At 46.2% G+C, this 13,218-nt stretch overlaps 1 protein-coding gene across 2 annotated transcripts; it reads right to left on the reverse strand.

Moving 5' to 3' along the window:
• Positions 1-2,364: 2,364 nt before the first annotated feature.
• On the reverse strand, positions 2,365-13,116 carry MTF1 (metal regulatory transcription factor 1). 2 transcript variants are annotated; one of them, XM_005428682.2, is made up of 10 exons: positions 12,671-13,116; positions 8,215-8,453; positions 7,566-7,697; positions 6,965-7,038; positions 6,313-6,446; positions 5,828-5,905; positions 5,088-5,190; positions 4,002-4,558; positions 3,173-3,239; positions 2,365-3,070 (listed from the first exon to the last, which is right to left on the reverse strand). In XM_005428682.2, the coding sequence occupies exons 1-10, from the start codon at positions 13,076-13,078 to the stop codon at positions 2,676-2,678; spliced, it is 2,187 nt and encodes a 728-aa protein (XP_005428739.1). In that variant the 5' UTR covers positions 13,079-13,116; the 3' UTR covers positions 2,365-2,675. The 2 variants fall into 2 exon arrangements, with proteins under 2 accessions (XP_005428739.1, XP_014165694.1); XM_014310219.2 differs by having other exon boundaries at positions 4,002-4,561.
• Positions 13,117-13,218: the final 102 nt, after the last annotated feature.

The following is a 13,218-nucleotide window of genomic DNA, read 5'->3' on the forward strand; positions in this document are numbered from 1 at the left end:
CCAGTTCCACCTGAATTGCAGCCTGCCTGATGCATGTAGAAGAAGGCAATGGCAAACCCAATGCACCAAAGAATCAGCAGGACACAGTGCTTTTCCTGGAACACAACAAAAAAACCCAGTAGCTGTGAAGAGAAACAGCAGAGATTGACCCTGGGCACTGGTGCCCATCACTGCAGCTTCACATTGAGCTTCCCAGTTCAGAGACTTTGGTAGTTTCTTCTACTCATTTCAGTCACAAAAGTATTTCTGAAGATGCTCTCTGGTCCAACCAGAAGAGGGTTTAGGTTGACTAATTCCTAAGTAGCAAAAGTAAAAACGCCTCCCTGAAGGCTGTGAAGGCTCAGAAGCGGTTGCTAAGTTGCCCAGCTGTCACAGTGCAGGCCACATCTGGGACCCTTGTCCCCCATCAGAGGTAACCCCACAACTCCTGGGGAATCTTCACACTCCTGCATCAGGCACACACCCACACCCACCCACCCTCAAACACCACAGCTGCACTTGGCCAAAGGAAATGCCCGAGGCCACAGTGAGAGGCACCAGAGGGACCCCCAGGCAGCACTCACTCCCCTCCCAATGTGAGCTCTAGGCAGAGCAGCTGGAAAGAGACTCCTCTGTGAGGACAGTCCCAACCATGCAGGCTTGGGACTGTTTTTTGTGTTCAAATCAGTTCTTGCTGCCATGCAACTCAACTGCAGCACAAAAGGAAGCTGGAGGAGAAAAGCAAAGTGGCCACCACAAGGATTGCCATGACAGGAACAAAACAAGAAATGCTTTGTTAACCTGTTGTGTGGATGCCAAACCTTGTTGCTGCACAACAGCCCTGCCACACACACCCAGAGGAAACACCACCAGCATGTGTGATGCCCTCGAGTTCATCCCTGCAGCTGCCAGCCCTGAGCTCTGTGCCCTGGCACAGACACACGGCGTGCCCCAGGCATGGAATGCTCCTGGCACACTGGACACTCACAGGACATGGCTCTTTTCCTTCTGCACCTCACCAGAAGCTGTGCAGGAGGGGAAGGCCAGCTCCCTTCAGCCCCTTTCACCCTGCCTGGGCAGTGCATTCTCAGGGGAACAGCACGAGAGGAGGCTGATGCCAGTCTCAGTGCTGGCCAGGCTACACTGAGCATGTCACAGGAGGATGAAACACCTGCTGATCACCAGGGTTCTCCCTCCCCAGAGGTACAGAGAGCAGCTCTGATCAAACACAAAGAGTGAAAGATCTCTATCCACTACAGTTTGTATTCCTAAATTGAGTGCAGGGACACTCCCCGCTAATTGGCTTACAGTCATTATCTTTGTATCTCACTAATGACAACACTGTAAACTGAATAAAGACTATTTAATATTCTTTCCTTTAACACAAGAAAACTGACAGCCAAAGCCAGAAAGATGGATAGAAACTATAAAATTACATATTTTAAAATAATGCAGCATAAATAAACCATTTAGAATGAGACTGCATTTATTGCAACATTACAGGCTTTTTGGTGGAAGGGGGGGGTTTGGATTTGATTTACCCTGAGTAGGTTAGAATATAGACTCTCAGTTTGATATGAAAAACTATTCTGTTGAGCAACATCTTTTAGTCAAGAAATAGCCCCGTGCACAAAAAGCTGGCATTGCAGCAGGCTGGAGGCAAAGTCAGGCAGAAATTATATAGCTCACTGGAAAAAAAAAGAAGCATGTATGGACAACTGAAGGACAGACTCACTGAATTCCAACTGAATTTATGTTGAATCTTTCTCAAAATTTTCTTAAGGGTTGTTCTTCACAAAAGATGAGAGTAACCAGCAAAGGCACCGTGCTCCTGATTCAACAGTCCCAGGGTAAGGATGATGACTTGTTGCTGCACAAAGTCTAAGAAATCAAAAGAGCAGCAGGCACCAACCTGACCACACCTGGCACTCACTGCACCCTTTGGAGAGGCCAAGAAAAAAGACTCTGGAGCCAGAGCCAGCAGCAGCTCTGACTGTGCTTCCATGTTGTGAGACAGTGTCTGCAACACACTTGAGCCCTAGTGGAATTAAATGAACAGATCTATTCTGAAATAAACTCCCCCAAAGCTCCTGGAGGCTTCAGTAAGAGCAGCAGTACACAGCAAAACCAGGCACCAGCTCCCCATCAGGTATGTGACCATCACATTCCAATCACACTGCAGATAAATCCTCTCCCCCAGCTATGCCATTTCCTCCCCCACAGCCTCCTTTCCTGGGCTCCCCTTTAGTGCATGGTTAGTAGAGACATGAGAGACAGGAGAAGATTAGAGACCCAAGAAGTTGTAACAAAGACCCACTTGCTGCCAGTACCTTAATCCCAAACATAAGTGATGTGCAATTGGAGACAAAGTAACCCCCCTTTTCCTTTTAAAAATCTTTTTGCACACGAGTAACCTTAACTTCTGTGTTCACATATGACAAGCAAAAGTGACAGACAGTGCAGCCAAAACAGTTCATATATAACTTAGCTATTTCTTTTTTTTTTTTTTTACCTTTTCTTTTTTTAGATAGAATCTCAAAGGTGGATGTACCTGGGACGTGACTAAGATGACATCCGTGAAGCAGAAATAAGCCACAAAACTTCCAAAGAGGAAGGAATAAGAATCGATCCTTCAGTTTCTGCTTCTAAGGAGAAGGGTTTTACCCTCCAGGTGCAAAGGAAAATCTGGAACATCTTCACTTAGAGAAGTTGCTATTCAAACCAATTTCTTCCTCACCCTGCAGTAGTGCTTCAATTGGAATTACATTAGACGGGGTTTCAGGGCTTTGGAGGGACAGGAAGTCCGATACATCCATGGCACTTAATGTTTCAGTCTGGGAGTCTGAAGGGTTAACTATCTGACTGCTCTGCCCACAAGGAGGAGGAGCAGAGGAGGAAGGAAAGGTCTGAGGCTGCAGCCGGGAAGCTGGCTGCTCCAAAGCTTTTGAATCAGGTGAGGAACATTCCTTCTTCACGGTGGAGGTGGCTTTGTCCTTGGCAGAGTCTCTGCAGGCACACTGGCACTGGCAGGCCTCCTCCTGCTTGATAATGATAACAGGAACGCTGAGACCAATCTGCTGCACAGGGTTTCCTGAAGGTGAAACAAAGAAAAAACACAATGGAACTATGTAATTTCACAGCAGAGAGAGAAAAATCAGCTTTGTTCAATCAATTCGTTCAGTGTCACGCTTACCTGTGTTACCAGCTACTGGTAATGCAGTGGTAAAAAACACCTTTTCTACTACTTTTGGAACTTGTGGCTTTAAAGAAAAAACACAAACAAGAAAAAAGTGTGAATTGACTCAAATTAAATTTCTGTTGTTCAAATTCTAAACAGCTATATACATATTCCAAAGAGACACACAGGAAAACTGGGCTCATTGTTTCAGTGGTCCTAAAGATTTGGCATAACACTCCTGCATTATCTGCTGGCAAACTGAGCTCGTGGGTTTTGAGAATTCAGTGACTGAATTCTTAAACACTGCTCTGTGTGCTTTCACTGTCTGTACCTGCAGCCACTCACCCCTGTCCACCTACAGCTGAGAGCCTAAAGTGGCACCAATATTGTCAAAGAGAAAACTCCTCAAGTTTCAGCTATCCAGATTTACTGGAAAACCACAAACATTCTCTTTCCAGAAAATCTCTTTTCATTATCAGTCAAAATTAGGCAGGGACAGAGATTACAAAATGCCTAAACACAACCTTTACAGAGGTTTTTGTGCTTTTATGCATGAAAAGCAATACATTAAGGCCCACGTGTATCCCTGTCCTGGATAAACACACTGACACCTGCTGGCAGAAGTCCCCACGAGGGGAAAGAAGAAAAAAAAAGATTTTTCTGCATCCTGGGTTTCTCTGTGCTCTAATCATTTCCCTGTCCATTCCAGGGGCTGCACTGCTGATGTGCATACACATTAACATGACAAACATTATACCACACCGCATCCTGGGGTTTATCTTACAGGTTTGACCCCCTCCCTTTTCAAAAGCAAGGGCTCCAAAGCCCTGCTGGATGTACTGACCATTTGTTCTTGGCTTTGTGGGGAACCAGTGGCACCATTTAAGATCCATTGTAAGTTCTGCTCTCCCATGACAATGCTGGGCTGCAGAATGGCGGTGCTTGGAGAAGGAGTAATGGTTATAGTGGGGTTACTGGTCAGAACAGGGTTTGCACCAACAGGCACAGTCTGAACTACAGCTGGCAGGGGCTCAGTGGCACTGGGGGCTGTGGGGGCAGGAGCCCCAGCAACCACTGACAGTCCCTGAACGATGGGCTGCGGCGGAGGCTGGCTGTGCTGCAGGAAGTCTTGGTGACTGGCTGCAAACGGTGTGCTGTGAGGAACAGGCACTTCTGGGGATTGTAAAACAGTAGCAGGATTCCCAAACGCAGCTGGCTGTGAGCTGGGTGCGATGGAGGAGGGAGCAGCAGGGGCTGCCGAGGCTTGCAGCGCTGCCTGAGCCGGCTCAGGGAGGCCGAGCTGCAGGACCAGGGGGAGGGACAGGGAGGCTGCGTCTGCTGCTGGGGGCGGGACCGCAGCCACCGAGTCTGCGTCGCCGTTAAACGCTTCAATCAACGAAGCTGCTGAAAGAGAAACAGAAAAAATATAAATACATCCATTCTCATTAGGTCTGAACTGATTTTTTAATGAACTTACCAGCTAGCTGATGGGTTTTTGCCAAGTAAAGCATTAGCACGTTCCTATCTTCAGATTAGTGCTTAAAAACAACCCTAGACAGCTAAAAGTAGCTGCAAATTCAGGAAGTTGGTAACACTGGGCTCTACACTGAGCCTGATCAGGCTCATCAGCTCTCTCTAATAAGCTTTTTATCAGTTGTGCAGCAACTTCAAGAAAACAGGATGATGCTTGAGAGCTCCAGTGCCAGTACTGCAGGACAATGTGCTGGGTCACCTCCCCATCACTGAGTGTCACACAGTCTGTGCACACCATGCACCCCAAAACCCTGAATTTCAACCCTGAAGTTAAAGTTCTTTTTGCTTCTTAGAGTTATGCTGGGCATTAAGCTTCAGTCTGAAATGCTGAATTCAGTCCACGCATGCAGAGCTGTCAAAAAGTTCTCTTTGACAGCAGTGCAGATACAACTGGTACCTGTCTGCTGAGAGTCATCCTGATTTGCAGTGTGGTCTGGGCTCTGAAACATAGACTCAAAGATGCTTGCTGGTGAGATTGTGCTGAGGTCCTGTCCATGTGTCTGACAAACAAAAACAAAGAGAAAGACATCAGACAATGTTGCATCTCAGGTCTCCACAAACCCCAGTCAAGCAGTGTGGCTGTCAGAAACACTCCTCCAATGAACCAGCCACCCTCAGGAATGGCAACACCCATTACTTACATGCTTTAAATTTACATCTAGTTTTTATTACCTGTAATCAAATTTACCAACAAAATTAGCAACCCCTACAAAAATAAGTAACTTCTTCAAAAGCAAAATATATTCCTCTGCATCCACTCTTTGTTTAACCCTTGTTTCTTGCAGTACTCCATCAGAAACAGACATTGTTTGGCTGCTTGAAGAACCTTTTCTGGAGCAGAAAAAAATAGCTCCATTTTATATCCTGGATTATGCAATTCTAGTAATCCACAGGAGCAGAATGCACACAGGAGCTGCACCCTGCTCCCACAGCACAAAGAACAATACATTCTCCTCAGCATCTCATTTTCCTCTATGTAAAATCCAACTCAGTCAAGAGCTATCAAGAAGCAAGAACACTGTTATGGTAAAATCAGATGCAGAGCTTTCTACAGCAGGCTGAACTATGCACTGCCCATTTTGGAGGACAAAAATCAAAACTCAATGAGGATGAGGCAATTCCAGGACAATAACTCACTGGGTTAGAGTTCTCCCGCAATTCTGAATCTGTTGATATGAGGCTTAAATCACTCAGACAAAGTGAGTGACTTGTATCCTGTGAAAAAAAAGAAAAATAATTTGAATTATATATTAAAAGAATAATGTCAGAAATGTTTTAAATTACTTTTGAGAGTCCATGCTTTGCTTATATGGGACCCAGGTCTCAGTTCTAAAATCAAAGGAACAAGATTTTTAAGTAAAGGATATTTAGCAGCTATCAAGGATTCTTAACATCTCAGTCAAAGTACTTCCAAAAAGCCATATAACCCAAAATTTTAAATTAGCATAGGAACAAATCAACTTTTAGAAAATAAAAAAAAAAAATTAAACCTTCCCAGTTAGTATTTGAAAACCCCAGTCTTAAATGTTACACCTGAAGAACAAGCTGCAGACCAAATGATTTCTTCCTCGAGGTATAGTTTATATCCACCTAACACAGAAACATTAAGAAGTGCTACTAACCTCAGACACATTGTTATTGGGAAGTGCATTATAGGTATGTCCCTTCTCATGACCTTTCATGTGACTCTTGAGACTGTACTGGGTGCTGAAAGTCTTCTCACAACCATTGCTGGGACAGAAGAAGGGTTTCTCCCCTAGAGGCAGCACAGAACACATTTAACAGACTTTAAAACATCCTATCAGACACACTTTTAAAGCACCTTTCAGAGCAGTATTTCATACAAACAAGACATTTTCTGCCCCTTTACACATTCAGTATTCCTGGGAGTCCTGGGAGTGCTTCCACCTCACCATGGGAACTGACATACAACACAATATTTAATTGGTATGCATCATTACTGGTACCTTTGTGAAAACACGTTCGTTGAATTCAAGACCTGTCAAGCATAAACATAACTGCATAAATGGAAAATTTGGATTGGCCTGGTGCAGGAGTTTGCACTTGGCCTTTTTTAACTCATGAGGTTCACATGGGCACACTTCTCCAGCCTGCAAAGGCCTCTCTGGATGCCATCCCCTCCCTCACACGTGTCACCTCAGCCACTCAACTCAGCGTCACTCTCACCTATAAATTCATATTAGGATTCTGAGAGTTAATATAAACTTAATAAGCTCAATTAAAGAAAATTTTTAAAAACCCCATAGAACTTACCAGTATGTGTTCTAACATGTGTTTTGAGGTGGTGGCTTGCAGCAAAAGCCTTCCCACAGCCATCATGCTCACACCTGAATGAGGCATCACAGGACAGTCAGCATCAGCCCCCTTCAATGCATTAGCTACAACCTTAAATCATGCTTTGCAATAGTCCCAGCACTCTAAAAAGCAGGCCCAAAGCTAAGCTCTGTTAGAACCAGCTATCTCCCAGCAGCTGCTGCACATGCTACACACATCACAGCAGGGCTCTGAGCAGGACTTTAAAATCCAAGCACAAAGGCAGTATTTGGTGTGTCTCCTCCATGGAATACACACTGCATCCCAGCAGAGAGCAGCAATGTGTTTTAAAAGATGCTCACCATGGCACAGGTTTATGTTTAAAAAATTACCTTAATTATTTTTGCCTTTTAGGACAATCACTGCACCCGCTGTTAAAGGAAACTGGGGAAGCTCAAGAACAACAAGGCTCCAATGCCAGCCAGCCATCTTCACATTTCTCAGGAGATCATCATTCCACTCAGAGCAGTACCAGCTGTTTTTTGGCACAGGTGCCTCATTACCTGAGCCACAGGAGCCAGCACAGCAGCCAGCAACTCACCGAAATGGCTTTTCTCCTGTGTGTGTTCTGATGTGCTTCCTCAGGTCACTGTGCGTTGTGAAGTATTTGCTGCAGCCTTCTGATTCACAGTTAAATGTTTTCCCTGTGTGAAGCCTTTGATGTGCTTTCAACCTAAAAAACATGTCAAAAAAATCCATCTTAGGACTGGTAGGATAAGACAGACTTGGCCTGAGGCAAGCAAGGCATTCTTTCAGATGTGCAGGACAGGATCAAAGGCTGAACATATTCTGACAGGAGGTAATGAGCTCATGGAAGTGACTGCTATCAGTTCCAAAGTCCTCCAGCAAGGCTGAGAGACCCTTGTGTTCATCCACCACCTTCAATGCTACTGGAATATAAAGAAGTGACCACAGTTCTGTCATCCTACCCTTTAGACAAGCATTGCCACTCTTGAGGGGTTTATATTTGTACCTGTACGTGGAAGAGGCAAAACAATTGTATTCAAACATAAACACAAAGCAGATGCAACCTGCAGAACAGCAACAGCCACACCTACAAGAAAATTCACCAGAGCCTTCTCACCTGGAGTGCTGAACACCAGCTCACCTGTAGTGCTGAACAGCAGCTCACCTGTACAGTGCTGAACACTTTCTCTTTCTCACCTGTACAATGCTGAACACCAGCTCACCTGTACAGTGTGTTGAACGCTTTCTCACAGCCCTGCACGTCGCACTCGAAGGGTTTCTCCTTGGTGTGCACCCTGACGTGGATTTTGAGGCTGTAGGAGGTGAGGAAGGCCTTGCCACAGCCCTCCTGGTTGCAGACAAAGGTGTACTCCCCCCGGTGTGTTTTCTGGTGCGTGCGCAGGTTGCCAGCGGTGCTGTAGGTGCGGGGACAGCCCTCAAAGGTGCACTGGTAGCGCTTCACCTGAAGGACAAAATGCTGCATGATTAATAATTTTTAATAGTTTCTGGAATCCACACATGGATGTAGTCCTCTGAGGAGGTCAAACGACAGATTTTGACCCCAAAGCTGCCCCAGAAAATTTACTGCCGCTTAATTCTCTGACAAGAACATTTCTGCTGCACTCTGAGAGGAAGGAGCGGCACATGGGGAAGCAGCTGGGCTTACAGAACAGGAATCCAACAGAAGGGGGAAAAGGAAAGACATAATCCAAAATTTTTCTAGCCAAAAATCTGATAAAACAGTTGGAAAGAACATGGAGGCGCCATCACACCTGTCCACTACCCACATGTGTAGCACCTGCATTTTAGTCTGGTGCTTCCTGCAGAGCTACTCATTTGTGGAGCAGGGAGACAAAGGAAAATGCACTGTCACAATGCTCAAACCCACTGCTGTGTGCTGAATTCCCATCAACACCTTGAGCAAAACAGTTTTTACCATCTCCCACGGTCTAACCACCAGTCCATTCATTACTTCACTCCCAAATTCAGTGAACCTTGTTCTTTCCTTCTGTGGCTACTGAAAAAGGCAGTGCCCAAAGTGAAATGGATCACACCAGGTCACAAGAACACCCAAACACAGCTGTCACAGATTTCTCAATAAGCCACTGAGATCCCCAGGACAACTTCTCATGCAACTCCATTTGGTACAGGCACGAAGGATCATTTAGAAGTTTGTGCAAGTGGTGACACCTCATGAAATCTCATCCTCTCTTGTGAAGCAGAAGGAATACACCCCTGATCTGCCTGAATAAAGTTATCCTCCACCATTAATTACCACACTGATGGCTTTCATTTGACTGTTAAAGTTCAGAAACCTCAACACCTCACAGTGATTGAGGAGGCCAAGAGACGACTTGGCAAGTCACACCAGCTATAAATCAAGTTCCAGGCAATTCTCCATAACAAAACAGAAATAGCTTCTTGGTTACTTCCAACCTGTTTGTAGGGGACAAAACTGCCAGCAGGATTCATTTAGGAAAATTCTATAAAGCTGTGATCCTTTGTGTATTTCAATCGATGGTTTCTTGTTGCTCCCACAACAGGCTGGCAATCACCTTCACCTTACCTCAGTAAAACCTTTGGGAAATGCTAAACCCTCCTGTGAGACACACAGGGCACAGAAATACCATAATGTGCTGGGTTTGACTGGGATAGAGTTCATTTTCTTCACTGGTATAGAGCATGTTCTGGATTTGTGCTCAGCACAGGGCTGATGATACAGAGATGGATTTTTTTAGTGCTTCTCATTCTGCCCCACCAGCAAGGGGCTGGGGGTACACAGGGAGTGGGGAGGGGACACAGCCAGGACAGCTGACCCTGAGTGACCAGGGATACCCCAGACCAGGTGATGCCATGCTCAGGATAGAAAGCTGGGCAAGGAGGAGGAAGGGGAAACATTTTGTCATCTCCAATCTCTGTTAGGTGTGTGTTAGGCTGAGCTTCTGCCTGCCAGGGGAAACAAGGAATTCACCCCTTCACATTTTCAACTGCTCACTCAGCATTCTCAGAGGAGGAAACAGTAATTTCACTCTAAGCAATCTACCCTTAATTTACAGTTCACATCAAACAGTAATTTCACTCTAACCAATGTGCCCTTAACTTACAGCTCAAATCAGGCAGAAGTCCTTGGCCATTTATTACCACTAAACACCCAAGAACTGCAGCATGGTTACAGTGCAGTTAGGAAGTCTGAGGCAGCCACAACATGGGAGCACACAGCAGTAACACACCAGCACAGAAAACACATTTTATTACATGAGGAGGGTGCATCATCCTCCCCCAGGATCACCAGATCCAGTACAATTTGTGTATCAGTGCTGAAATAAATGTTCCTTGTCACAGCTTTAAGGCAGCTGGAAATTAACACTTTACAGAACATTTCCCATGGTACACAAGGGATCTGACACAGGCAGGAACTACCTGAAAATCAAGGGAGGGTTCTGTTAAGCTTTCCAGGTGTTTACATTTAGGTTTAGAAGAAAAAGGACAGTATTAATTACAGATTAAGCTGTTTGGTTCCCAGCTGTCACTGCCCATGTGTAAGGGAAGGTGGCAGTATCAGTTTAATGGCCTTGCAGTGCTCCCCCTCCCTCAAAGGCCAAATCTTTATTTCACAAATCCTTCCAAGCAGCAACATCACCACCACCTTCTGAGCAAAACAAACCTTTCTGTGGAGCACCACAGCATTTCATTCTCTTTTCACATCAGCACATCAACACTGCACACTGTTCATACACACAAAACCATCAGAGATGGATCTGAAAGCCTCACAGGGACAGCACCAGGGCACAACAGAAAGCAAACAAAGCAGCAGAGGCCAAGCCCTGGGCAGGCAGGACAGGGCCCAGGGACTCTGTGGCTTTTGGCCAGGGACAGTGAGGTGCTGCTGGAAGAGACATGGTCCAGCATTCACCTCAGAAAACTCGTTGTGCAATAGGCAACAGGGCTGGAGAAAGCAGAGCCTCACACCCTGGTTCAAAGTCTACAGTAACTGCTCTGTTTGCCTTTAACTCTTCCTGAGCTTACCACGTTCCCCCCAAATGGCTACATTTTCTGTGTCACTGCTGAACAAATAACTGGGTTTGAAATAAGAAACTGTAATCATGTTTGTTCTTACCAACACAGTTACAGGGAGATGTACGACAGAATAAAAAAAGCCAAAGGTACTAAAGTGCAAAATCCCTTTTTAGCTTCATAAATGTCTAAGGCTGACCTGAAAATCTAACACTTTAAAACAATTATCTCAAGTGTTAAAACTGTTGCAGATGTTTTGCAAGTACCAAAGAACAGAGCTGTTGATTTTCAGAGATGACTCAGATGTTTGGGACCTTCAGAGCTTTCTTTTCCTCACCTCCAGACAACTTATCAGGCCTTTGAAACAGGAGCCAAAAAGGCCTTTCACACGTGCTCAGTGCCACTGCTCTCACATTATGGTATCACTGTCCTCTGCTCTGGAAAATCAACTCCAGAAATGGAAAATAAATTCATATAAAGCATTTCACTAGGAAATTTCACATCCTACAAGTCTTCTCTAAAAAGGAAAGGTGAAAAAATGCAGTCAGTAACTGACAACAGGAGACTCAGGCTCACTGAACACAGCCCAGAAGAGGACTGAGACTCCCCAGCTGCAGATCTGACCCCCCCAGACCCATTTCCCAGCTCTCAGCCCGATGGTGACAGCTCTGTGCTGATGGACAGGACCCAGTGTCACAGTCTGGGCCACCTGCACTCATCACCCCTCACACAACTCAGCTCAGGCAGGCCACAGAAGGAGCACTAAGCCACCCCTGAGCTGGTGTCACAGCCAATTTCCATTTGCTCTTGCACCCAAAAAGAAGAGTCCCAGGACAATCCCACTGTGCATCCAGGTAGAATTCATTGGGGAAACAGAATTAAGAGCAAACTCAAAAAGAAGAGTCCCAGGACAAGCCCTCCCCACTGTGCATCCAGATAATTCTGTTTCCCTAGTGAATTCTAAGAGCAAACTGAAAAAGAAGAGTCTCAGGACAATCCCCACTGTGCATCCACACAGAACTCATTCGGGAGACAGAATAAAGAGCAAACACCATTTTAACCATGCAGCCTGGCCTGAGCTTTCAAAACACATCAGATGGCAGCTTAAAGCTCCCTTCTTCTTCTCCCAGCATCCCTGTGACACAATAAAACTACAAATAACTTACAAATTGGCATCTCATGTGGTACTCCAGCTCCCAGCAATGGCCTGGCCCTTAACTGCAACCTGAATGTGCTTTTCTTGAGAATGTGGCCAACCCCAGAGGAACAGCTCTGCCTGTTTCAGCTGCCTCTGACCTCACAAAACAACGACCAGAGCAGAAGAAAACCTGAAGATCACTGAAACAACACAGACCACTGACACAAAGGTGTGCCAGTGCCACACCCTCCTGCCATCCAGTGTCACCGAGTGCCTTCTGGCAGGTTCCTAGGGCAGCTGGTGGTGTCAGAGGGAAGAGGAAGGGCCCTGGCAGCTCTGCTGGGACACGGCTGTCCCCAGCACACCCTGAAGCTGGGGATGACAACCAGAGCAGATTTACACAAAATCTCTCAAAAACGAGCAAAACCACTGCCCCTCTCCTGAAAAAACAGCAAAACTCCTGAAAAACAGCCCATTTTCAAAGCCTTTAAGGTGCACAAAGCCCAGAATGACGTTTGAGTACTCACTTCCTTCCTCTTGGTTTCTGGGCACTCAGACTGCAAAGTGAGAGTTGCTCCTTCGATGTTCCTTGGCATGGGAGTTGAACCAGGATTTATTGTCAGGTGAATCTGATCTGGAGAAATAATGTGTTGCACGTAACCCTGTGACATCCCTTCATGATCTAAATGAAATCCTTCTTCGTGACCCTCGGGTAAAAAAGGCAAGTGGTCACCGCACTGTCCTTCATCCTCCTCATCCTCCAGCACGCTGTGGTCCTGCTCGATGAGCACAGTTGTCCTGTCATACACCGTCCCGGACGAGGAGGACACCAGCCCGTTTTTGTCAGCGAACCTCATCATATTTTCATCCTGGGCTAAATCGTCTTCCTCCCCTTCATAGTAGATGGCGTTGCCCTCGGGGCTGTTCTCGCCCATGGCTCCGCGCCTCTCACCGCGAGCTCCGGCCGGAACGGCTCATCTGCAACACAACGATGGGCGGAGAGGGGGTCAGGCGGCTCTGCCGGCCCGGCCCGAGTCCCGTTCCACCCTCAGCGCGGCCAGTGGCGGCGGGGCCG

This window comes from Geospiza fortis, unplaced genomic scaffold (assembly GCF_000277835.1).
Source record: "Geospiza fortis unplaced genomic scaffold, GeoFor_1.0 scaffold115, whole genome shotgun sequence".
Classification (NCBI taxonomy): domain Eukaryota; kingdom Metazoa; phylum Chordata; class Aves; order Passeriformes; family Thraupidae; genus Geospiza; species Geospiza fortis.